Here is a 23351-nt window from a genome sequence, read left to right as displayed (position 1 = left end):
GGATGAACGCCTCTCGGATGGTGTTTTCTAGGCGGACAAGGTGATCAGTGGTCGAGCATGCTTTCTTAAATCCACATTGATGTAAATCTAAGAGTCGACGAGATTCAAGTGTGAAGGTCAGTCTAATGTTTACTATGCTTTCGAAAGATTTAGCGATGCAGCTGGTGAGGGCTATCGGTCTGTAATTGTTAGGACTTGTTGGTTGTTTTCCGGGTTTCAGAAAAGGTACTATTATTGCTTTCTTCCAATCCTCAGGTATATTCCCAGTTGTCCATATTTTGTTAAAGAAGTTCAACAATGCCTGCACGGCAGCCTCAGAGAGATGGGCGAGCATAGCGTAATGCACATTATCTGGGCCTGTTGCTGTCTTTTTACCACAAGATAATGCCCTGATCAATTCCTGGAGTGTGATGGGTTGATTGTAGTCCTCGTGCATACCTGCTGCAAATGGAAGTTTTTGTTTTTCTGCTATTGCTTTGTACTTCTGGAATGTGTTTCTGTAATTGGACGAACTGGAAACTTCAGCAAAATGCTCACCTAGTATGTTGGCCTGTTCTTCTAATGATGTTTGTGTCCCGGGTGTAGTCAACAGAGGAAGTGTGAAAGGGGTATGGTCACTACTGAATCTTCGAACTTTTTCCCACATTTTTTTTGAGGTTATTGAGCTGTTTATAGAGGACACATATTTCTGCCACGAGGATTTCTCGGCATTTCTCCGAACGAATCGCGCTCTGGCCTTGGCCCTCTTAAAGGCAATCACGTTCTCCGCTGTGGGATACCGACGCAGAGAGCCCCAAGCTTTATTTTGTTGTTTTTTTGCCAATGTGCATTCTTGTGTCCACCATACTTTATGTTTTTTGTGTACGAGTCCTGTTGTTTGTGGTATGGCTAGTGTAGCGGCCGATATTATGCATGTAGTAAATTTTCCATTAATTTCGTCTATGCTGAGATCTTCACAAAATTCTTTTTCTAGTGTGGCACTTGCTGTAAAAAGTGACCAGTCAGCGAGGTGAAGTTTCCAGCGCCGTGGTCTTGTGGGGATGACTGCAGTAGACGATGAGAGGCTGATGATAATAGGTAGGTGATCACTTCCCAGAGGGTCATTTAAAACATCCCATTTAAAATCTGTAAAAAGCGATGGTGATGCGAAAGCTAAATCGAGAAAGCTCATTTTTGCCGAGCTTGGGCAACAATAAGTTGCTTTTCCTGTATTTAAAAGACAGATGTTATTTGAGAGGATAAAATCTTCGATTGTTTGCCGCCTAGAGTCGCAGCGCTCGCTTCCCCAAAAAGGGGAGTGAGCGTTAAAATCCCCAACTACCAGATATGGCTCTGGAAGTTCATCTATCAATTCTTCTAGATCATGGACTGTTAATGTAAAATGTGGAGGAATGTATACGGAACAGATTGTTAGTGTTTTATAGCTGACGATGCTGACTGCAACCGCCTCAAGTTTTGTATTGAGCTTGATTTCTCGAGCAGGGACGCCGCTTTGCACGACAATTGCGACGCCTCCTGAGAGTCGATTTGCCTGCTCGCGATCGTGTCTAAAAGTTTGATAATGTTTCAGGATATGCACATGTTGTGGACCAAGATTGGTCTCCTGAAGACATAAAACTATGGGTAACATTGACCCTAAAATATGTGTTATGTCACTATAATTCCGCATAAGTCCTCTACAATTCCATTGAATTAAAAAAGCCATGCTTGTGTTTTTAAAAGAAAATGAAAGGAGATTTACTTATGAGGTGGGCCCGTTATGAGGGGCCTGTCTTTTTTTCGCTCAAGAGAGCTGTTCCGCCGCTGTAATGGAGGCGGAGTGGGTGTTGTATCCATCACCTCAACAGAGGTGCTGGAGGACCGCGCAGCCGCGGTTGTGTTAGTTTCAGGCCTCTCCTGACGGGGGGAGGTCCTGCGGGATGCCGACCCATGGACTGGCGGTCCCTGCTTTGGCAGTGACAGGGCAGCTTTCGCTGACCCTGCCTGGGGCGTGGATGGCCCTGCCATAGCCTCGGTGGGAGCGGCCTTGGCAGGTGCCGGAGTGCTGTGCGGTGCTACGCCCCTGCGCACCACATCAGCGAAGTTTTGTTTTGCAGTGAAGGAGAATGTGTTTGTAAGCGCAAAACGCCTTCTCGCTTCTTTAAAAGAAATGTTTTCTTTGGTCTTTATGGTGATAATTTCTTTTTCTTTCTTCCAGGACGGACACGCCCTGGAGTATGCAGCATGTTCTCCTTCACAGTTTGGACAGCACAGGGCTGCGTCACATACATCAGACTGGTGATCCTTGGAGGCACATTTTGCGCAAGTTTTACGACCGCGGCAGCTCTGTGAGCCGTGGCCGAACCTTTGGCAGTTGAAACACCTGCGAGGGTTTGGTACGTATGGTCGCACATTGATTTTCAAATATCCCACGTCGATTGTGTCGGGCAGGGTGTTGGTGTTGAACGTCAGGATCATGTGTTTTGTGTCTATTTCCTTGTTGTCCTTTCGGATTTTGATTCGGTGGACATCTATGACGTCTTGGTCGATGAGCCCTTCGAGCATTTCTTTTTCAGTTATGTGAAGAAAATCATTTTCCGATATTACGCCTCGGACAGTGTTTAGTGAGCGATGAGGAGTCACGGAGACCGGGATTTCCCCTATGGACGTTAGGTTGGAGAGCTTAGAATGTTGGACATTGTCACACAGTTCGAGCAATAAGTCACCGCTGGCCATTTTTGACAGCCTATAACCAATGCCTAGGGTTTCAGTCAAGCACTTTGACACAAGGAAGGGGGATATTATTCTTGCCTGTTTATCTTGTTGTTCACTGTGGATCACATGATATTTTGGGAATGTTACTTTTCTTTTTTGAAAGAAGTTGTCTGCCTCGTTCCGCCCTCTTTTGAGAGAGCGATCGGGTTTTGAAAGTTGGGGAGCCATAAAAAAAACTTTCTTTTTCGGTCATGGTGCCAGCCACCCACCACGGAGTCCAACAAGGGGACGGGACAGGAACTTGATAGCAAGTCCTGCCCACGCCAGCTGTACACCTCAACTATAACCAAATATGACGCAACTCAGGGTAGTTGGTCACACAAGGTTAACCCTCGCCGCCAGGAAAAAAGGAAAAACCAAGAAGTGAGTAGGATATAGGAGAGTTGTGAGACAGAGATAGGAAAGTTAAAGATGAAGAGGAGGATAGGAAAAGGCGACTGCCGATTCCCCCCGGGGTCAGGCCGGAGGTGCCGTCTGCAGGAAGCTGGGGCCAAAGTGGTGTGTTGCTTCCGCCAAGGGGCCTTAAGGGTCCAAACGCTCGGCATCGGCTCAACCACCAGGATCCCCTTTTCCCCGGACACGGCGATGCCACGCACGGCGAGGCGCGGGTGCTCGGGTCCGTGGTGATGCACAGTTCACCATCATCCCCTTGCGGAGATGTCCCTGCGGATGCTCGGGAACCCGCGGTGTCGCCACTCACCGTCGCGACGCCTGCAAGCTGCAGGCGCCCCCCTGCGGGGAGGTGAGCGCAATGTCTGGTGCCGGTTAGGCCTGAAGTCTGTCCGTCCCATCGCTTGGAACCATTTGCGCACCTAACTGTACTATACTTGTGCACTGCAAAGTTAAAGAAGGGAACAAAGTTTTTTTTACTTAATTGAAAACTCAAGAGTCTGCACACTTCTCCAAGGAGTCTCGGAGACACTTATCTTATAAAAGCAGAAAATACTTCCACACGACCAACTTATGTGAGCCTTACTCGTGGAGAATTAAATTTGCTTAATTTCGAAGTCTGGTGGTGGCCGTGCATTGCACGCCCGAACGACTTCCACTTTATAAATAAACTGAGGAAAAAAACACGCATGTTGCACTTGTCAGCATGAGCACGGTATTCACTTACGTGTAGTACAGGTTTCCATTTTTTATTCATGTTTTTATGTGCAAAGCCTGAAAGCGCAGTGCCATGACAAGGTGACAGCGGGCATGTGCAAGCCAGTTTCTTACACAAAAGTATGGTTAGAGAAAGCCTTTCAATGCACCAACCAAGCCCATGCACGAACGTTGGGCGCGAACCGCAAAAGCAGACGACATCATGAAACGTTTGCATGTTCACAGCACGTTAACGAAATTAAGTTTGTATAGTACACTATTTCAAGCGCTAAGAACTTATTATAATATTTGGTCCAAAAGTGCCTGTCTTAAACGCAAAATAAATTTCTGCGGCTAGCAGTATTTGCCGACACGAAGAGAAAGGCCTCTCTTTTTCAGAAATAGTTTCCCCTTTCAAAGTGTACCCATGGAGGCGGCTGTTCGTTAACATTAGGCAAGCGCTTTGAAAAAGAGGGTGATGGAGTATAGTACACAATTTCGAAGCTAACTTTTTAATCTGTCACGTTAAAACGCGTGTTTTCAAGCCGGGCGAACTTGAAAAGAATTTCTATACGCTGGGTGTTTTCCTGAATCGCGCAAGCTTTTTTACGCATGCTGCCAAGTGCACTACACTTGCTGGCTAATACAGTCGTAATAAAGTCATGCTGACTAATATGTAGAGCAGTAATAAAGTACGCTACATTTGCTCAATAACACATGTGCATAGATGTGTATTGGATGGCTCTCAACCTTCAGTGGCAAAGACCTCAGAGTTTTTCCACCACCAGGCGCTTCGCACTACGCGTTACCAAGACTTTTTCTTCGGATAACAGTGTTCGAGAGGACTGATGGAACACATGGCACGTTCGAAAAGACTCTTCTCAAAGATCCTTTAATAAGCGAAATTCTATCGTTGACAGCCGTACTCTGCTAAAGCTCTTATCTAAGCTAGTCGCTTACTGACTATAGACATAGAACTGCAGACCAGAACAGTAGAAATATCGTGCCTCCTGTCGTTTCTCTCCCGTCATTTTTTTTTGCGCTAGTTGCTATGTTTGAAGTCGTCTACTATGGTGAGTGAACTGATCAATTCTTAATGTTCTTACAGCCACGCAACAAACTAACTTTTCGTTTAAATTTTTCTCTCACACCATATCTCGCTACAGTACAAGGTCTCTAAATGTGCAATTGCGTCCGACGTGATTAGGTACGCGTTTTATTTTTTCTTGCTCTTTGTTTCAAATGCCAGCAAAGTTGCACATGTGCCAGGAAAACAGCTTCTGCTCTGTTAGCCTGTGGTGTATCATATTCGCCGCGTTCCTCAGCGTCCTCAACCTTTGTACATCTATTCTCTCACAACGCCATCAAAAGCACGTTTTCGCTCTCAAATGAATGCGGGAAACAAAGGGTTTTCAAGTTGGCCTCCATTTTATCCGTTTTTCTTTTTTGCCTATGTAAGAGGCGCATGTTGGGGAGCGACGCAGCACCAACGTACAGGGTCTGTTTACAAAGCACTTAACCAAGCACACTCCAAGGGAATAAAACGAATTCGCAGAGCGACAACACTTAGTTAAGCACGGTGTCGTCTTGAGCTAGCTTCAGCGCGCCCCCTCGTGCTGCGCTGTCCTCGCACTTTCACGACGCGAGGCGTTCGCTGTTCTCGCTGCCGCCGGCCGCGGCGTCCAGTCCTGAGGGCGACCTCTTCGTCTGGTCGTTCGGTTTCATTCGCTGGTGCCTTCTCCCCCACAACACCCTCCTGATGTTTCGAGGGCCTCCGCTGTCTATTTCCAGTCAGTCTAGTCGCAACGCGGTCTTTATTCACCTTCTTTGTCGAAGTGGGGGCAGGGGAAGACTGCGTATGGCTTCGAGACGGCAGTCCGGGTCCTTCCATTGTCCCGGTATTCGTCGTCCATGCAGCTGTACCGGCGCTCAACGCCGGCGTCGCCTCAGTTCCGGACGCAGTCGAGGTCGAAGGCGCGAGGAGTACTGGCATCCGCAAGTACCCCGCAGAGCTGCCATGCGACACCAAGTACACGGCCACAATGAGCGTCAGGCTGCCCATCCCGCCCAGGTAGAGCAGGCACAAGAAGCAGGGATGGCGGTGGCTTTGACGACGCTGGGAACTGTTGAGGTCGCTGAGGCCGCGTTCGGCTTCGGCCGTTACCCTCGGGGTGGTCATGAATTCGGCCACCGCGATGGCGGCGCCTCTGCGTTTAGGCCGCGGCCGATGTTCGGCGCCGATGGGCACCGCTGCGGTCGCTGCTAGTGCTGCTGCAGCCGGAATAGCTCCTGCTTTGTGCGGGTCTTTGGTGGATTTCAGGAGCCGGGGTGTCTGGTTGCTGACCGGCGGCTTTGTGGAGGTCGGTTGGCCTTGTGTCGCTGCCGTCGTCAACAAAGCCCTTTGTCGGAAGACTGCATCAGCCATTATTCTTCTTCTTCTTCTTCTTCTCCTCAAGTAATATGGCACATACCCACGTGGGGGGATTGGCCAAGGTATAGGGTAGAATGCCAATGAAGTATTTGCGCGGGGAATGAAACGTCAGAAGACTGAATCAAGAAAAAAAAAATTGGGAAAAGCCATTATCACACTTGTTCTTCCTCTTCGTCTTCCTCCCGGTCAATAGCGTGGGGTGCTCCATCATCTCTGGGCATCTGGAACGTCTAGCATTCGCAAAGATAACTGGTGACGTTATATGCGATGCTGAAATGAAATTGCCCAAGAAAAGCGAGGACGTTTCCATTGTGGCTGCAAATGAATATCGCGAACATATGTTGCTCCTGTTGCTTCTCATGCCCTTGGAAGCGTGCACACCGTTGACTATACAAATAATATTGTTTTGTTTTGTTCTGTTTACGAGTAAGAGTTTTGCCTTACAGCAAATCAGCAGAGGCATAACAAAGGTCCTCGCACCCGTTTTTTTTAGAAATTATTCAACGCTTTTCTGCTCATCAAAGGTTTATTCATTGGAATTAATAATAATTATGATAGTGCACGAAGGCATATGTTGCTCCTGTTGCTTCTCATGCCCTTGGAAGCGTGCACACCGTTGACTATACAAATAATATTGTTTTGTTTGCAATCTTGCGTATAACACGGTAGTGTGTCGAGAAGAAAGCTGCACACAGGCAGTTTTCGCTAGCCCACTCTTCCTGGTTTGTTTATATTCGCAGAAGAAGCACATAAAAAATATAAACAAAATTGGCACCATAAGCGAAATGTTAGATAAGCTTATTAGTAATCGTGCTTCGAACGAAAGCCAATCCCAGTAAAAAAAAAAGAATACTTAAAAAAAACAAATACTCAAAAGTAAGCATTTTGCAGAAGGCGGAGATTCCAGTATGAAGAAAAAATCAACTCATCAATTTGTACGCATTCAAAACAGAGCGTGACGTGTATGATGAATGCTCCTCCCGAGTATTAATACTTAAAGTAGGAACCAGCCAGCTTTCTGCCTACCGCCTGGCATGCAACACCGGGGTGAACCCAACTTTGCATTTTTGAAAGGGACACTTTGTCACCTTGACGGGTATTTGGCCCTTGTGCACCCGCTCCCGCAAGTACTTAAAATATTCGGGTGTGGGGCGCGTGCATGTGTAACAGAAGCTGCTACTTTTTCAGGCAAGGTGAGTCGCTCGGTATGTTAACTTTATGGGAGTGAAATTTTTTCCAGCGCGCTTTCTTCATCGATAGCCAGTGTTAAAATAATCAAATACACTTTTTTCACTCCTTTTTACCACCAGACTTCGTGCACTATCATAATTATTATTAATTCCAATGCATAAACCTTTGATGAGCAGAAAAGCGTTGAATATTTTTTGCATAAAATCGGGTGCGAGGACCTTTGTTATGCCTCTGCTGATTTGCTGTAAGGCAAAACTCTTACTCGTAAGCAGAAATAAAAGATTGTCTAAACAAACAACCTCTGTTACTGCTTTCTTTAGCGAAAATTCCTTAAGCATGCCACATCTGCAGTAAATAAACACCTATCCCTTTATGAACAAGATATTGATGCGTTAACATTATCCTGTGGTCGTTAGGACCTGATCCTCCAATGAGGCATAGTGTAAACTTAGACAAATGGGAAGTGCGGTTGAAATGCCAGTGCGGTTGGTTCTGGTAGAGTGAAGTAGTTCACTCTAGTTCTGGCAGTAGAATAAGCAGAAAATACTGAAGATCCACTGCAGCCATCCCTACCTGTTCTGTTGTCGCGTAGAAGGCCAGCAGAACTGTGTTGTACATGAATAAAATATAAACAACGTTACTACTGGTAAAACCTGTTCAGCATTGTTCTTATGTAGCACTTTGTAACCATTCACTCCCCTCTGTAATGCCCTCTGCATGGGCTATAAAGTGCCTTGACATAAACAATAAACAAATAAAATAGCAGGCAAACCTAACAAGACACTGCACAGCCATACTCAAACTCCAATACATATGAGAACTGCACGGCAAATCTGTGCCTTTTCACCTGCTTGGGCGACGCGTGCAGATGCGTCTTTCATATTTATATAAGTTGTTCTTGTTCAATAAAAGTTCAGGTGCTTACACCAGGGCAGTGCCATTTTTCACCTCTCCTCTTCTGCCGTCCGCCTTTTTGAGCTGTTCCAGTATGGCCAGCCAATACAGACAAGCTCTCGCTTCTGTGTGCCCGACTTTGTGCTCGACTGCGGCGACTAGTGGACGCCGCCGGTGAGTTATGCGGACGGCTATCTTAACCAGAAAAAGTGCAAAGCATATTGCCAGGCCTCTCCTAAGGACGCAAACGCTGAAGCAACAACGTTTTGGCCATCATTCGCGGCCCTGCCTTCACCGCATCGCGAAGTTGACACATGGGAATTGTTTCCTTTGTACGACGTCATCGTATGCCTATAACTTATTTAAACGTGTCAAGCTCTTAGCTGCTGTATTGTGTCCTTTGCCATTTTTATGCTCGAAAAGCTTTACTGCGTTCGAGAAGATGAAGATTAAAATCAGCGGGTGATCCTCGGCACTGCGTCTCAATGCAGCAACCATATGTAAATGTAATCGTCATTTCAATTTTTTTTTTGTTATTTCACGTTCACAACGCAGCGACTTTTTACGGCTCACCTCTTTTTTTGGGACATGCACTCAATTTCGGAAAGGTTTTTAGATTTATTGATTGCAGTTGCTGGACTTTCTCACCGTTCCAGTGCCGCTTACGCGTGTAAGCAGGTAGACGAAAAAGACTACAAGGTCGTGCCAGCAGAAGCATTCTGTAAGGTACACGCCACGGTCTCCGAGGCAGCTTGCGTTGCAGTTTCAAGTCAAAAAGCATTCTCCGGATAACATGGAGCCCCTCACCAACGAAAGTGCGTACTCTAAAACGGCTGGCGTCTCCTACCCGTCATCATCGTCCTCAACACGCGGCTCTCGGTCTACCAGCCACGACTTGACGGCAAGCAGCAGCAGCAGGGTGAGGTTTTCATTTATTCTGCACTTAGCAATTCGCTTGTAATGCAGATAAATATGCGAGAGGAATCGATTTGAAGATTTCCCGAATAGGCAGCCGCATATGACTGACCTGGTTTATACTTTAAAATTTTTAGGATGGGATGGCGTGCTCAAAACTCCGAAAGCTTTGTTGCTATTCATATTCATAACAACCATTTAAGGATTCTTAACACCTCGTAGTCTCCCCGCTCATGCTGCAATCTAGTTCATCTCAGCATATTTAGGCAGTCGTAGATGGCGATCCAAACTGTTTACTTCATTATTCAATGCAAGGTATGCTTCCTGTGCAGACCGAGAAACGAGGGGTCGACCCATCGCTGCGGTTGGAGTCGCCCGGCGACATATAGGAATCGACCAATGAGAGGTCGCCGTCAGAAGCAGACACATCAGAGTTGAGCACAGAAGACACGACGGACACGTTGGCGATGGAAGCAACTGTGTCGACAGTGACCCAGAGCTTTTAATGAGCATGCACATCGCACCTGTCGTTAAGACCGATATGAATGACCCATCCGCCACTATTCCACGCACTGCTTCGTAAGCGAACTTCCCTCGACTTGGCGTGAATAAACGCCCTCGTAAAAAATCTTCATACTTATTCGGTAATTTAGGACTTGGTTGTAGGCCAGTTGGTAGGACATCGTGAGGAGAAAAACCAGCCAGTGTTGTCGCCTGCCTCAATCCCGACCTGTTTTGCGGTATTGCTCCTCACGATACTTATTCTGACCTGCACTATCTCCATCTTTTCTTCCAACGTTCTAAGAACATTGCGCCCCCGTTCAAATCCCCCTGTGCTAAGGTGCCTCAGCATATCATCATCAGCCTGACTACACCCACAGAAGGCCAAAGGTCTCTCCCATGTCTCTCAAATTAACCCGGTCCTTTGCCACCTGCGCCACGCCCTATGCCTGCGAACTTCTGAATTTCATCCGCCCACCTAACCTTCTGCCGCCACCTGCTCCGCTTGCCTTCTCTTGAAATGCACTCCGTTACCCTTCAGGACCAACGGTTGTCTTGCCTTCGCACTACTGTGCCCAAGCCCATTTCTTACTCTTGATTCCGACTAGGATGAGGAGAACTCGAGCAGCTGTATTGGCCGCCTCATTGCCCGTCGAGCATCTGGCACGCAGCCTCTCTCTGACACAGTTGACAACCCCTTACCCTTACTGAGCTACGCATAAATTACGGAGTACTATAAGATCACAAGAAGGAAATATCCTCTTCCTCACAAAACCCTAAGTAAATATGAAGAGCACATAATCAGGCGACTACAAACTAATACTGTGCCCAATCCTTATCTAATGAGTAAATGGTACCCAGACACCTACGATTCGTCCTGCCCCTTCTGTGGAGCAGTTGGCACACTCTTTCACGCGGTTTGGGAAGGTCAAGAAAACCCAGACTTTGACAGCAATCCCGATATACTTGTGAGCGCTGGGAGGCAACCCTTCATAGCCACAGCCCCGTCGACCAGAAATCGCTGGATGAGAGGGGCTGGATTATGATGGCGACCAATGGTTTCTCGTACTGAACCCACCCAGTTTTTATGCTCTGAATAAATGTTTTTCCTCCTCCTCTACTAGGATGTCATTAACCAGCGTTTCTTCCCTCACTCACTCTGCCCGCTTCCGGTCTCATAACGTTACACCTATAATTTTTTATTTCCATCGCTCGCCGCGTTGTTCTTAACTTAAGCTGAACCCCTTTCGTTAGCCTCCATGTTTCTGCCCCGTAGTTGAGTTCCGGCAAGATAAAGCTGTTGTACACTTTTCTCTTGAGGGATATTGGTAAACTGCTATTCATGATCTGAGTGAACCTGCCATATGCTCTCCACCCCATTCTTATCCTTCCAGTTATTTCCCTCTCATAATCCCGACCAGCTGTCACTACCTGCCCTAAGTATTCCTTTAGCACTTCCACCACCTCGCTTCCAACTGTGAACTGCTGTTCCCTTGCTAGGCTGTTGATCATTACTTCGGTTTGCTGCGTGTTAATTTTTAAACCCACCGTTTTGCTCTGCCTGTCTAAACCATTGATCATGTTTTGCAATTTACCTCTTGAGTGACTCAGCAAGGCAATGTCATCAGCGAATCACAGATTAATTAGGTATTCTTCATTTACTCTCATATCCAACTGTTCCCAATTGAGACCTCGGAATACCTCCTGTAAACAAGCGGTAATTAGCATTGGGAAGATCGTGTCTTCTTGCCTGACGCCCTTCATTATTGGAATTTTACTGCTTGCTTTATGGATAGCTATGGCAGCTGTGCCGTTGCTACAGATATCTTCCAGTATTTTCACATAGGGCTGTTCTACACCCTGATTCCGCAATGCCTATATGACAGCTGAGGTTTCCACCGGGTGGAATACTTTCTCGTAATCAAAGAAGACTATATATAGGGGTTGGTTATATTCAGCGCATTTATCTATCACCTGAGTGATAGTGTGAATATGATCTATTCTTGAATACCCTTACGAAAGCCTGCCTGATCATTTTGTTGATTAAATTTTGAGGTTCCCTGACTTTATTAGCGATTACCTTAGTAAATACCTTGTAGGCAATGGACAGTAAGCTGATCGGTCTGTAATTTCTCAAGTCTTTGGCGTCTCCTTTCTTATGAATTAAGACAATGTTTGCGTTCTTCCAAGCTTCTTGTACGGCCGAGGTCATAAAGCATTGCGTATACAAGGTGGCTAGTGTTTCTAGAACAATATCTCCTCCGTCCTTCAGCACATCTGCTGTTACCGGATCTTCACCAGCTGCTTTTCCCCTTTGCATTGCTTCTAAGGCTTTCTTTACATCCTATTTCGCTACTGGCGGGATGACGCGTTGCTATGCTCTTCTGTCTCTCTCATTAACGCTCTGATTACATTCACAACTGTTTAGATTTGTGTAGAACTCTTCGGTTACATTAACTATCTTAGCCATATTGCTGATGACATTGCCCTCCTTGTTTCTTAAACCATACATTTTATTTTTACCAATGCCTAGTTTCCTCTTCAACACTTTCAGGCTACCGGCGTTCTTTAGAGCATGCTCGATCCTCTCCATATTGAACTTTTTTATGTCGCTACAGCCCCCCCATTTCACTTATTTATTAATTTCGATAACTATGCTAGTTCTATCCTGTCTGTAGGGTTAGACGCCCTCTTGCTTCGGCGTTTCTTAATCAGATCTTTCGTCTCCTGAGATAGCTTTCCGGTATCCTGTCGAACCGTCCTTCCGCCTACTTCTACTGCGCACTCTGTAATGATGGGAGTTAGATTATCGTTCATTGTATGGACATTTGGATCGTCTTCCTCAGTTAAGGCTGAGTATCTGTTCTGCAGCGATATCCTGAATTCCTCTATTTTCCGTCTTATCGCTAACTCGTTAATTGATTTCTTCACTAGCTTCTTTCGTTCCCTTCTCAAGTCTAAGCTAATTCGAGACGTTACCATTCTGTGGTCGCTACAGTGCACATTTTCGAGGACGTCCACATCCTGAAGGATGCCAGGTTGAGCGCATTGGTATTGTTTTTCTACTCTCCACGCATCGCTTACAGGCCAGAAGTTTCGAGCACCGGTTGGCTATATGACAATCGCTCACGTACAGGGGCCCGCTACTCGCCGCGGTGGCTCTGGCTTTGGTGTTCACATGCCGACACCGGTGAAGTCATAATACACAAATGGTCTGCTGCACTGTGGTGTCACCGCATGATGAACAAGTCCAAGGGGCAAAATTAATCCCAAGCCTTGCAAAACGGCGCCTGTTAGTGTCAATGTGTCGCATCAGGATCTGGAACTCCAGAATGTATAATCTGAATCCAAGGGGTGCTTATACCAAATGTTCGTTTTGTAGACAGCAATTTATTTCATATGACTACTTACACCTCTGCTATGCATATATTTAAATATCTTTCTAACCGGAATAAATGTACTCTTCCAGGCTTTGAAGTCTTACATTCTGCAGCTGAGATTACAAGCCAGCAGGGCGAGCAGACGAGGACAAATACAGAAATTTCAGTGTTAGTCCGATTGGTTGCTTTTGTGCTTATTTGGCAGTGTCATTACTACACGGTGTCGCTTACGCAAGTTTACTTTGTTAACCCATAAACCCTGTCTGTTTTCTACATGTGTTCTTCAGTATTGATACATGGCGATCTGCATCAGTGTCAGCAAAACGCAACATCGGCAAGGTTTATATAAGGCGAAATTGGCCTGTGCCCGACTCTGAGCATGAAGATTCCTTGCTTACCTCCAAATGGTACGAATGGAATAAGGGTAACCAGTGGCAGATCAAGGTAAAAGTATACAGCTATCATGTTAAACAGACAAGAGATAGAAAAAAAAAGATATTGAACGGCTTCTGCTACATAGGTATTCATTTACCGTCGCTCTTAGCGTACTCAAAAGAAGCACGCCATCATGTTTACTCACGCTGGCGCAGCGCTGTCGGGTGTATAAGGAAACTGCTCATTATTGTGCTGGTTTTGATGCCCCACATGACGCGTTTGAAAAACGGTACAAGGCTACTGTGCTGCAGTGCCCAAAAAACTGGGGCCACGGATTCATCGTTCATATAAAAAAGAAAGAGGGTAGGAAAAAAGGCCAGAACGATAGCAGAGCGTGGTTTCGATCCACGGACCTCTGGGTTATGGGCCCAGCACGGTTCCACTGCGCCACTTTGCTTTTTTTTTCTTTATTGCCTGGCTTTGGCTCAGAACATTTAACAAAAAAAACATTCAACAAAAAAAACACACAAAACACTATGTACATAAGACACCGTCGTGGTCAGCCAGCATGAGTCTGGCTTCGTCATTCTAAAATTCACGAAGCATACAGAGCGGCTCTAGCCTCGAGAGCCACTCAGGAGGCTCCGCAGCTGCTTTCTGGATGGCCAGAAAGCAGTCCATTCTTTCCCGAAAATGAATTCGGGCGGGTGGCCATGCTTCAGATTGATCTCGAAAAAGCTTTTGATTGTGTTTCTCATGAAATCTTGTTTTCCGTTTTAGACCATGTGAATGTCGGTTCAGTTATCCGCGAGGGTGTAGCCCTGGCGTATCGAAACTGCACAAGATTGATTGTTAACAAGTGCCTGGGGGCCCCCATTAGCGTGCAGCGTTCGGTGCGTCAGGGCTGCCCCCTCAGCCCTCTCTTATTTTGTATTTACATCGAAACACTGTGTAGGAAAATAATAGAAGACAATAGTATTAATGGCTTTAGGTTGCAAGCTGCTGAAGTTAAGCTGCTGGCGTATGCTGACGACGTTGCTGTATTCACGGTTGATCAGGGGAGCATAAGCGAAGCTGTCGGGTGTGTACGCGAGTTCAGCGAAGTCACCGGTAGCGGGGTTAATTGGTCCAAATGCCTCGGACTCTGGCATCGATGGTGGCCATCCCATCCGGACCATTTTGCCAACGTACCGTGGGCGACGACACCGGGCAAGTATTTGGGCGTTCCGCTCGATGCTTATCGCGAAAGCGAGGAGTATTGGAAACAGCAAACGAAAGAAGCACGTGACAGAGCTGGAAAATGGAAAGGCACCAATCTCTCCATTTTCGCCAGAGCTACAGTCTGCAACCTGTTTTTTATTAGCAAGCTCTTGTATGTGATGCAGGTTTTGCATTGCTCTCGGGTGCACATTCAGAAGTTACACCGGATTTTTGCCGTCTTTATATGGGCTTCCGAATGGGAACGTTGCAGCCGAACGGGCCTGTTCCGGCTGGTAAAAGACGGGGGGTTGGGGCTAGGGCACCTCTTTTTAAGGCAGCTGGTGAACCGTTTTTTGTTTTTTCGCGACGTCTCAGACCCGTTCTTGCGCACCGTGTGCCAGGTGAGGCTGCGGCAATTGCTGCCCGAGTTTGTTGTTAGCACAGAAGAGCTCTCGGGTGGAATGTTTGGTTACTACAAAGAGATTGTAGCAATTGTTTGGTTTCTTTCAGCGCGTTTTTCTAGCGAATATTTGTATAAAACTAAAAGAAAGAAGTTGTACCATGATCTTTGTGATATTGTTTTCCCAGAGCCTATGTACAGGGCCTTGTACAGTGGAGGTCCTGGAGCTGATGTTTTAAAAAGGGTAAAGAAAATGCAGGTGCCACCAGGAGTAAAGACCTTCTTTTTTAAATTACACACCGGGACACTCCCAGTTAAAAAAGTTTTTGGAAGGAAAGGATTTCTTTTGACCGTGGGGATCGAACTGCTTAATTTGTAAACAGCCCGAAACAATAGACCATGTTTTTTTGCATTGCTGGGAAGGGGTTTATTTTTGGGATGTGTTACAAAGGACAATAAAGAAAGAGCTACCACTTGACGCGCAGGGAATTCGTTATTTAAGCACAGACAATGAGGATGGGGTACCATTTGATCTCATAATGCTCTTGGGCCTCCACTGTATATGGCGCTCCAGAATGGCAGGCTATTATTGTGACAAAGACACTGCGCCACTTTGCTGATTGCGCTGCACTGCAACGTAGCCTATATTAGAATGCAAATTGCAGTACAGATTGAATCTTACTGTTGAAAAAAAGGATAGAAGAAAACAAAACAATAGCAGAGCGTGGTTTAGATCCACGGACCTCTGGGTTATGGGCCCAGAACACTTCCACTGCGCCACTCTGCTTTTTTTTTCTTTATTGCCGATTCTTACATGCTAAAACAAAAGTAGAAATGATAAAAACAGCTGCAGCAGCAGCCTACTTGGCTGACACGGGAGAGGTTAAAATCTTCTCAAGACAACTAAGTCGTCCAGAACAGAGGTCCATTCGGGCGGTTCAGCTTGCTCACGATACACTTCTCTAAGGCTCACAACACTTTCAATAAAGTTTTCTCGCACCGAACGGACATTAACATCGGCATGTCGCAGTTGCATTCGTGTCCTCCAAAGGCTGTGGAGGCCCAAGAGCATGATTAAATCATATGGCACTCCTCCTTCGTTTGTGATCGGCAAAAACCTGATGCCGTATGGGTGCAGGGAAAAATCTTTTTTCACGGTTCGTTGGAGGACATCCCAATGAAAAATTGGGTCCCAACATTCAAGAAACACGTGCTCCACAGTTTCAGGCTTTTTGCATAGCAGGCAGTTGGTTGTCCATGGGACGAAAATCCCCTTTTCATGCAGCCACGTCTTAACAGGAAGTGTATTACAATGCAAATTAAAGAAGAATGTTTTTACGGTTGGTTTAACCGGCGTTCTTTTAATTCGTTTTAAGACGTCTTGTCCTGGGCCTCCACGGTGCGGTAAACGATAAATGGGAATCGGCAGCACTGTTTCCACAAGATTCTTATACAACTCTTTTTTGGAAACATTACACAAGTACTCAAGTGAAAAACGCGCGTACAGTAGTCGAAAAGAAAGTACAACTTCTCGCATGTACCCATTGAGAGCACCGCAAATACCTTCACAGCATGAAACAACGATTTCTGGGAGGAGTCTCTGCAACCTTACTTGCATAACAGTCCGCAGAAAAGGATCCCTTTGGTCTCGGAGAAAGATAAAACGCGACACAACTTGGCGCAAGAATAGGTGCACGAGGCCGAGCCCTCCTCGTTTAACCGAAAGAAACAAATTGGTACGACTAGTTCTCTCCCAGCTTGACGCCCAAATAAACACAGCAAACACGCGATGCATCTTTTGAATGCTGGCTCGACTCGCACACAGAACATTCATTATGTACCACATTTTCGAAACAAGGCAAAGGTTGCAGATGGAGGCGCGTGAAAACATTGATAACTGCCTCCCTTGCCATGCATCTGCTTTCTCCCTCACCCTTGAGCATTGCTCGTTCCAACTTTCACTTGGGTCTCGATAACAGTTAAGGGGGACGCCGAGATATTGCGTTGGCAGGCATGACCATCGCAGATGGGAGAAGTGATCAGGCCTCGTTTCCCAGTCACCGTGCCAAAATCCAGAGCTCTTGTCCCAGTTTATCATACACCCCGTTTGCTTGCAAATTTTATCAACGATACTAATCACTTCAGTAATATTGTCTCGATTGGAACAGAATACTGCGATATCATCCGCATAAGCGAGGATTTTGACATGTGCCGACTGCAATCGAAAGCCCGAGATGCGGCCACTTTTGGCAATAGCTAAACATAGTGGCTCTAGGTAAGCCGCAAACAAGAGGGGCGACAGAAGGCATCCCTGCCTTACGGACGAACGCACTGCCAGCCTATCTGTGAGGTCACCTATAGAACAATGCGCGTGGTACAGTTTGCATATGCCATTCTGACGCCTTCTATGATAATTCGGCCAATGTTACCGTGCTCTAATATGTGAAAAAGTACATCATTTGACACGCGATCAAAGGCTTTTGCCAAATCTAGCTGCATCATAGCAATGCGGTCCCCCATCGCGTCACAGCATTCCAATACAGTACGTGCGACGTGTACATTCTTGGCAATGCTGCGTCCTTTAATTCCGCAAGTCTGGTGCGGTCCAACAAATTTTGTTATTACGCTCTGGAATCTCCTAGCTAGGACCTTCATGAATATCTTGTAGTCAAAGTTGGTGAGGCTTATCGGGCGATAGGACTCCACCAGCAAACGCTTCTCTGGGTCATCTGATTTTGGGATCAGCACAATGTGCGATGTGGTGAATGACAGCGGTACTTGCTCACGTTCATACGCCTCATCCAGCACTCTTAGCAGTAACTGAGCGACTATGGGCTTAAATGTTTTGTAAAACTCGGCGCCCAGCCGATCAGGTCCTGGAGCTTTACCGGTCCGTAAGTCGTCAACAGCAGATTCTATTTCATTCTCAGTTATGGGTACCTCAAGGCTCTCCTTTACATCATCCTCAAGTCTTGGCATGAAAGACAAACAGTCTGAAGAGAAAGCATCGCCAATCTCTCTTACTTGGCCAAGAAGGTCGTTGAAGAACTTTTGAAATGACTGCTGGATTACATTGGCATCACATGAAATTTCAGCACCATTTCTTATCTGCAAGATTTCTTTGTCTAGCGTACCGCTTTCCATCTGTTAAGGCTCGCTTTGTCGGCGTTTCACCGGCCGACAGTTTTTGTGCCCTTGCGCGTATAACTGCTGCTTTATACCTTTCACTGTCAAGTCTTTCAAGCTGGCTTTTCACATCCCTTATATCTTTTGCATATCTGCCGGGCTCGGAGCTTTCCATGCTTAATAAAAACTGCAGTTGCTCGCGCGCTGCTTTTTCTTGTTTTTCTTTGTATCGAATGGAGCAACCCTTTCTATGGCTTTACGTTTTAGCCACTTTTTGAAGTCTTCCCACTGAACGGCAAAAAGACTGGGCCGCTCCTCGAGCAGCCTCTGCATTTCATTTACGATGGCTTTTAAAGATCTCTCGTCCTCCAAGAGTTTGGCATTGAATTTCCAGAGATTCCAGTTGAAGCGCGTACACCTTTCTTTCACACCGAACCCTCCTATCCCAAGACATTGATCACTAAATGCCACAGGTTCAACTTTTTAACCTGTGCAAAGGGGCACAAGTTCAACAGATGCATAAATTCTATCCAATCTGGCATGGCTATCACGTTGAAAGTGTGTGTATAGCGGTCTATTACCGCAGGTAAATATGCTGCCAATATCCTCGAAGCTGTTGTCATTAACCAAAGCGTTTAATAATACTGCACTCCTATCACGCACAGGCGGACGCTTCACTCGATCGGCAGCGGCACACACAGTTGAAATCGCCCAAAAGCAACAGCACTTTATCACAAACAATGTAAGACTTCAATCTGTTAAAAAAATCTTGTCGTTCCGAGTCAACGTTCGGTGAATACACGCATATAATGCGCCAGTATAACTTCGAAAAAGAAAAGTCTACTACAAGAAGGCGTCCACTTGAACAAGAAAAAATTGACTTCATTACTGATGCCTAAATTATTGCGCAGAAAAAGGGCGCACCCACCCGAGGTGACAACAGAATGGCAAACACAAACATTATAGAACGCACTAAAGGTGGACACCATACGCCCAGTAAACTCCTCACTTTCAATCTTCGTGTCCTGTACATCTACGATGTCCAGCGCATTGTCAGCAAGAAGACGATTAAGTTCGCATTGGTGCCTACGAGCACCAAGACCCCTCACATTCAATGTAACTATGCGCAAAGCTGAGTCAAGTTTCATCGCCATGCGCGAGGAATAGCTGACATATGATGTACAGTGCCCAGCATAACAGACGAAACACGTCTAGACTCACATTGTGCTCTGTGCGGCGTCGCCAATCCATTAGACCGTTTGCAGGCACCGGGAAAACCGCTAGGCAGTCCTCCGCCTGCCTTTCCAGACCTTGGAACTACCTCTGCTTGGTACTTCCACCCACAACCGCGGAAAACAGGAACACACTTACACAAACACATTGCTGCGCTAGGGAGGCGGCTTCTCCGCCTGCCGTGTCTCGGCCGCAAAGTTGGACCGTGGTTTTAAAGACGAGCGCCGAACTCCCGGGCATTTCGACGGCGGCTCGTCAGCGCCAGCTTCTACCTGTGGCTTTTCACCGACGCTTTCCTCGTGGGGGCGCTTCCCAGCTATGAGGCCGGCAGCCTCCTGGTTGGAATCCATGGCCTCGCTGTTGTCCGGTCCCACGTTATCGGGATTTTCAGCAACAGCTCCCGTCCCTTCCTTCTGCGTGCTCACGGGTTCTGTTGGAAGGTCACGCTGCACTGGTACGTCCGCCGCAACTGCGGTGGACGTCTTCGCCCCTTGCTTCGTCAGGCGCGTCAACGTAGGTCCATCCCGTGTCGTTGGCTGCCCAGTTTCACGGGCCGCGTCCTCCGCGTCCGCCTCGTCCATTAGCAGCTCAGCCGAGTGTTCACTGGTCCCGGGGCCAGCAATGCTCGCATAAGTGCTGGCACATTGTCCGTCTTCGTGGCAGAACCGTCGGCAGGCTCCGCAACGTGGGACTCGACACTCTTTTCGGATGTGGCCCGTATTGCGACAGCGTAGGCATAACGGGGGCCGGCCTGGTACGACGACCAGCGCCAACTCACCGCTAACGTTCAGCTGGTGCGGCAAGTCGTCAAGCGTAACTTCGGCTTTCAATTTTAGTGTGACGAGCCTCGTTGTCGAGCCCTTTTCTAGCACACCCCGCACTCGTCAACGCTCTCGAGCGATTTCCGTGACTTTCCCGTACGGCGCAAAGGCAGCACGTACGTCTTCGTCGGGTACGTTGTGCCGCAGCCAGTGCAGCTTCAGTCGCACATCCTGATTGGTCGGCTCAATAACCAGGCAGCGGCTTTCTTTCACAAGCATTTCACCGACGCTCAACATCTTCGTTACGGCTTCGGAATCCTTGAGAGTGGCTGCCCAGACGTGGCTCATCCTATATGCCCCCAGGGCGATAACATCGGGGAGCAGCGCGTGCTGAGCTAGGGTATCCCGGAAATCCTCGACCCGGTACGGGCGGGCTCTGATATCGGTGTGCAAAAAAAACTGTATTTACAACGAAAGGCCCTGTAGGCAATCCCGGCAGAAAAACCTGGTAAGCATTTTCCTCATCTGTAAACCTGTTTCCGCGGCAAGACATGGCCGCTGAAGCCTTTCCTACGGAGCCCGTCATCACACGTCCATCACGCTCGGTGGCCGGAAGTCGAATCTCGCCTCTCTGCTCATTGCCCTGCACAGCAACGTAGCCTATATTAGAAGGCAAATTGTTGTACAGATTGAATCTTACTGTTGAAAAAAAAGTATAGAAGAAACAGAAGACAAAAACCATAGCAGAGCATGGTTTCGATCCACGGACCTCTGGGTTATGGGCCCAGCACGCTTCCACTGCGCCACTCTGCTTTTTTTTATTGCTGGGCTTCGACAGAATACAACAAAAAACATACACGGGTAGACACCCAAACTACAAAAAGGTAGCCTACAGCCCCCAGAGGGGCAGGCCTTGTCAGTTTAAAATTCCCTGAGTTCCGTCAAAGGTTCGAGCTTTGAAAGCCACTCAGGAGGAGATACTTGGGTTTTCAGCACCTCGATGAACTTGTGCATTGTCTCACGGAAATATAATCGCGCAGGCCGCGCATCCGGGTCACAATGAAAGCCTGCCATTCGGGAGCGCCAGATGCTATGGTAGCCCTCGAGCATTACTAAATCAAACTGCATGAGATCTTCTTTTGCTGTAGGCAGGTATCGAATTCCATACGGATCCAATGGTAATTCTTTTTTGATGGTCCTTTGAAGGACGTCCCAAAAATATACCCCTTCCCAACAGTGCAAGAAAACGTGATCAATAGTTTCTGGTTGTTTAACTATAAGGCAGGGGGATCCCCAAGGTAGGTAAAACCCCTTTTTTTCTGGGAAAGATTTTACAGACAGAGTCCCGGTGTGAAGCTTGAAGAAGAAATTTTTGGTTCCCGGTGGTGCCTGCATTTTTTTTCACCCGTTTCAGGACATCTCTGCCTGGGCCTCCGGAGCATATTGCCCTGTACATTGGTTCCGGCAATAACACGTCACATACATCCTTGTACAATGTTTTCCGCTGAACACCACTTAAATAATTTTTTGAAAACCTCGCCGTCAAAAACCTGACGCTAAACACCTTTAACCTAAACACCTGAACTTCTTTAGAAAACCAAAAATACCTCCAGTCATAGTCTCCGTTCTAACAATGAAATCTGGCACGGCACGCCCGAGCCTGACTTGGCATACAATACGTAGAAAGGGATCTTTAAAGTCTCGGAGAAACAAAAATCTGTTTACTGTCTGCCGTAAAAACAAGTGCCCCAGACCAAGTCCCCCTACCTTGACGCTCCTGAACAAATTTGTCCGGCTGCACCTCTCCCATTTTGAGGCCCATATAAAGACAGCGAAAATACGGTGCAGCTTTTGCACATTTAACCATGAGCAGTGGAGTACTTGCATCACGTACCAGAGCTTGCTTATCAAAAACAAACTGCACACAGTTGCTCTTGCAAATACAGACTAATTACCAATTTTCCATTTTTCGGCTTTCTCATGCGTTTCTTCAACATGTGTTTTCCAAAAAGGCTCAGTTCCCTGTAAAATTCGAGTGGAACACCCAGGTATTTCACGGGTGTTGTCACCCAAGAAACGCTGGCGAAAACAGCTGGAGTTGACGGCCATTCTCCACGCCAGAATCCCAGGCACTTGCCCCAATTCACCAAACTTCCGGTGACCTCACTGAAACCCTTTACTGTTTCAATTGTCCTGCTTATGCTATCTTGGTTAACGCAGAAAACAGCAACGTCATCTGCGTATGCTAAGAGCTTCACTTCTGATGCATGTACACGAAAACCATGAACAGCCTCATTTCCTATAATGTTTAGGCAGAGGGTTTCAATATAAATTCAAAACACAGGGGGCTGAGGGGACAGCCCTGGCGTACCGATCTCTGCACACTAATGGGGGCCCCTAAGGTCTTGTTTACTATTAACCTCGTAGTGCATTTACGGTAAGCCATGGCCACACCCTCTCTTATAACAGAACCCACGTTAATGTAATGAAGAATGCAAAGCAGCAATTCGTGCGCCACACAGTCAAACGCCTTCTCAACGTCTATCTGAAGAACTGCGACCCGAGCATATACTGCGTCACAACACTCAAGCACGCACCTAGCCTTGTGAATATTCTCAACAATGGAACGCCCCTTGATTACACACGTTTGGTGAGGTTCGACTATTTTATGCATTACGGTCTGTAGCCTGCCTGCAAGAACCTTCATGTAAATTTTGTAGTCTACATTTGTGAGGGCTATGGACCTGTACGATGTTACCTGTCTGAGTTTTTCTGTTTGATCGGTTTTTGGTATGAGCACAGTATTCCAGGATGCGTATGATGTAGGCAGAGCATGCAACACATACGCTTCACTAAATACCACTGAGGGGAGCGGTGCTAGTTCCTTCTTGAAAGCTTTATAAAAAGCCGCGCTCAGGCCGTCAGGCCCCGGCGACTTTCCTGAGTTTAATTTATCAATAGCCTGTTCCACATCCTGTTCGCTAATTGGCAGCTCTAATCTTATTCTGTCTGCGTCATCAACACGTGGCATGGCCCCTAAAAATATCTCCTTAAACCTTCCCATGTCAACATGCCTCGAAGCGAAAAGCGTTTGACAGTACTTA

General features: G+C 46.9%; 1 protein-coding gene across 1 annotated transcript; it reads right to left on the bottom strand.

Moving 5' to 3' along the window:
- Positions 1 to 16010: 16010 nt before the first annotated feature.
- Positions 16011 to 17018, bottom strand: LOC144123231 (uncharacterized). The gene has a single exon (XM_077656097.1). The coding sequence runs from the start codon at positions 17016 to 17018 to the stop codon at positions 16011 to 16013; it is 1008 nt and encodes a 335-aa protein (XP_077512223.1).
- Between the last annotated feature and the right edge of the window lie 6333 nt (positions 17019 to 23351).

The sequence above is a fragment of the Amblyomma americanum genome, chromosome 3 (assembly GCF_052857255.1).
Source record: "Amblyomma americanum isolate KBUSLIRL-KWMA chromosome 3, ASM5285725v1, whole genome shotgun sequence".
Taxonomy (NCBI): Eukaryota; Metazoa; Arthropoda; class Arachnida; order Ixodida; family Ixodidae; genus Amblyomma; species Amblyomma americanum.
The sequence above is the reverse complement of the archived record's forward strand: the minus strand, read 5'-3'. Positions and strand labels throughout refer to the sequence as shown.

What these genes read in the sequence shown, in the direction of transcription:
- LOC144123231 (XM_077656097.1), bottom strand. Translation starts at nt 17,018, where the DNA reads ATGTTTTCACGCGCCTCCATCTGCAACCTTTGCCTTGTTTCGAAAATG.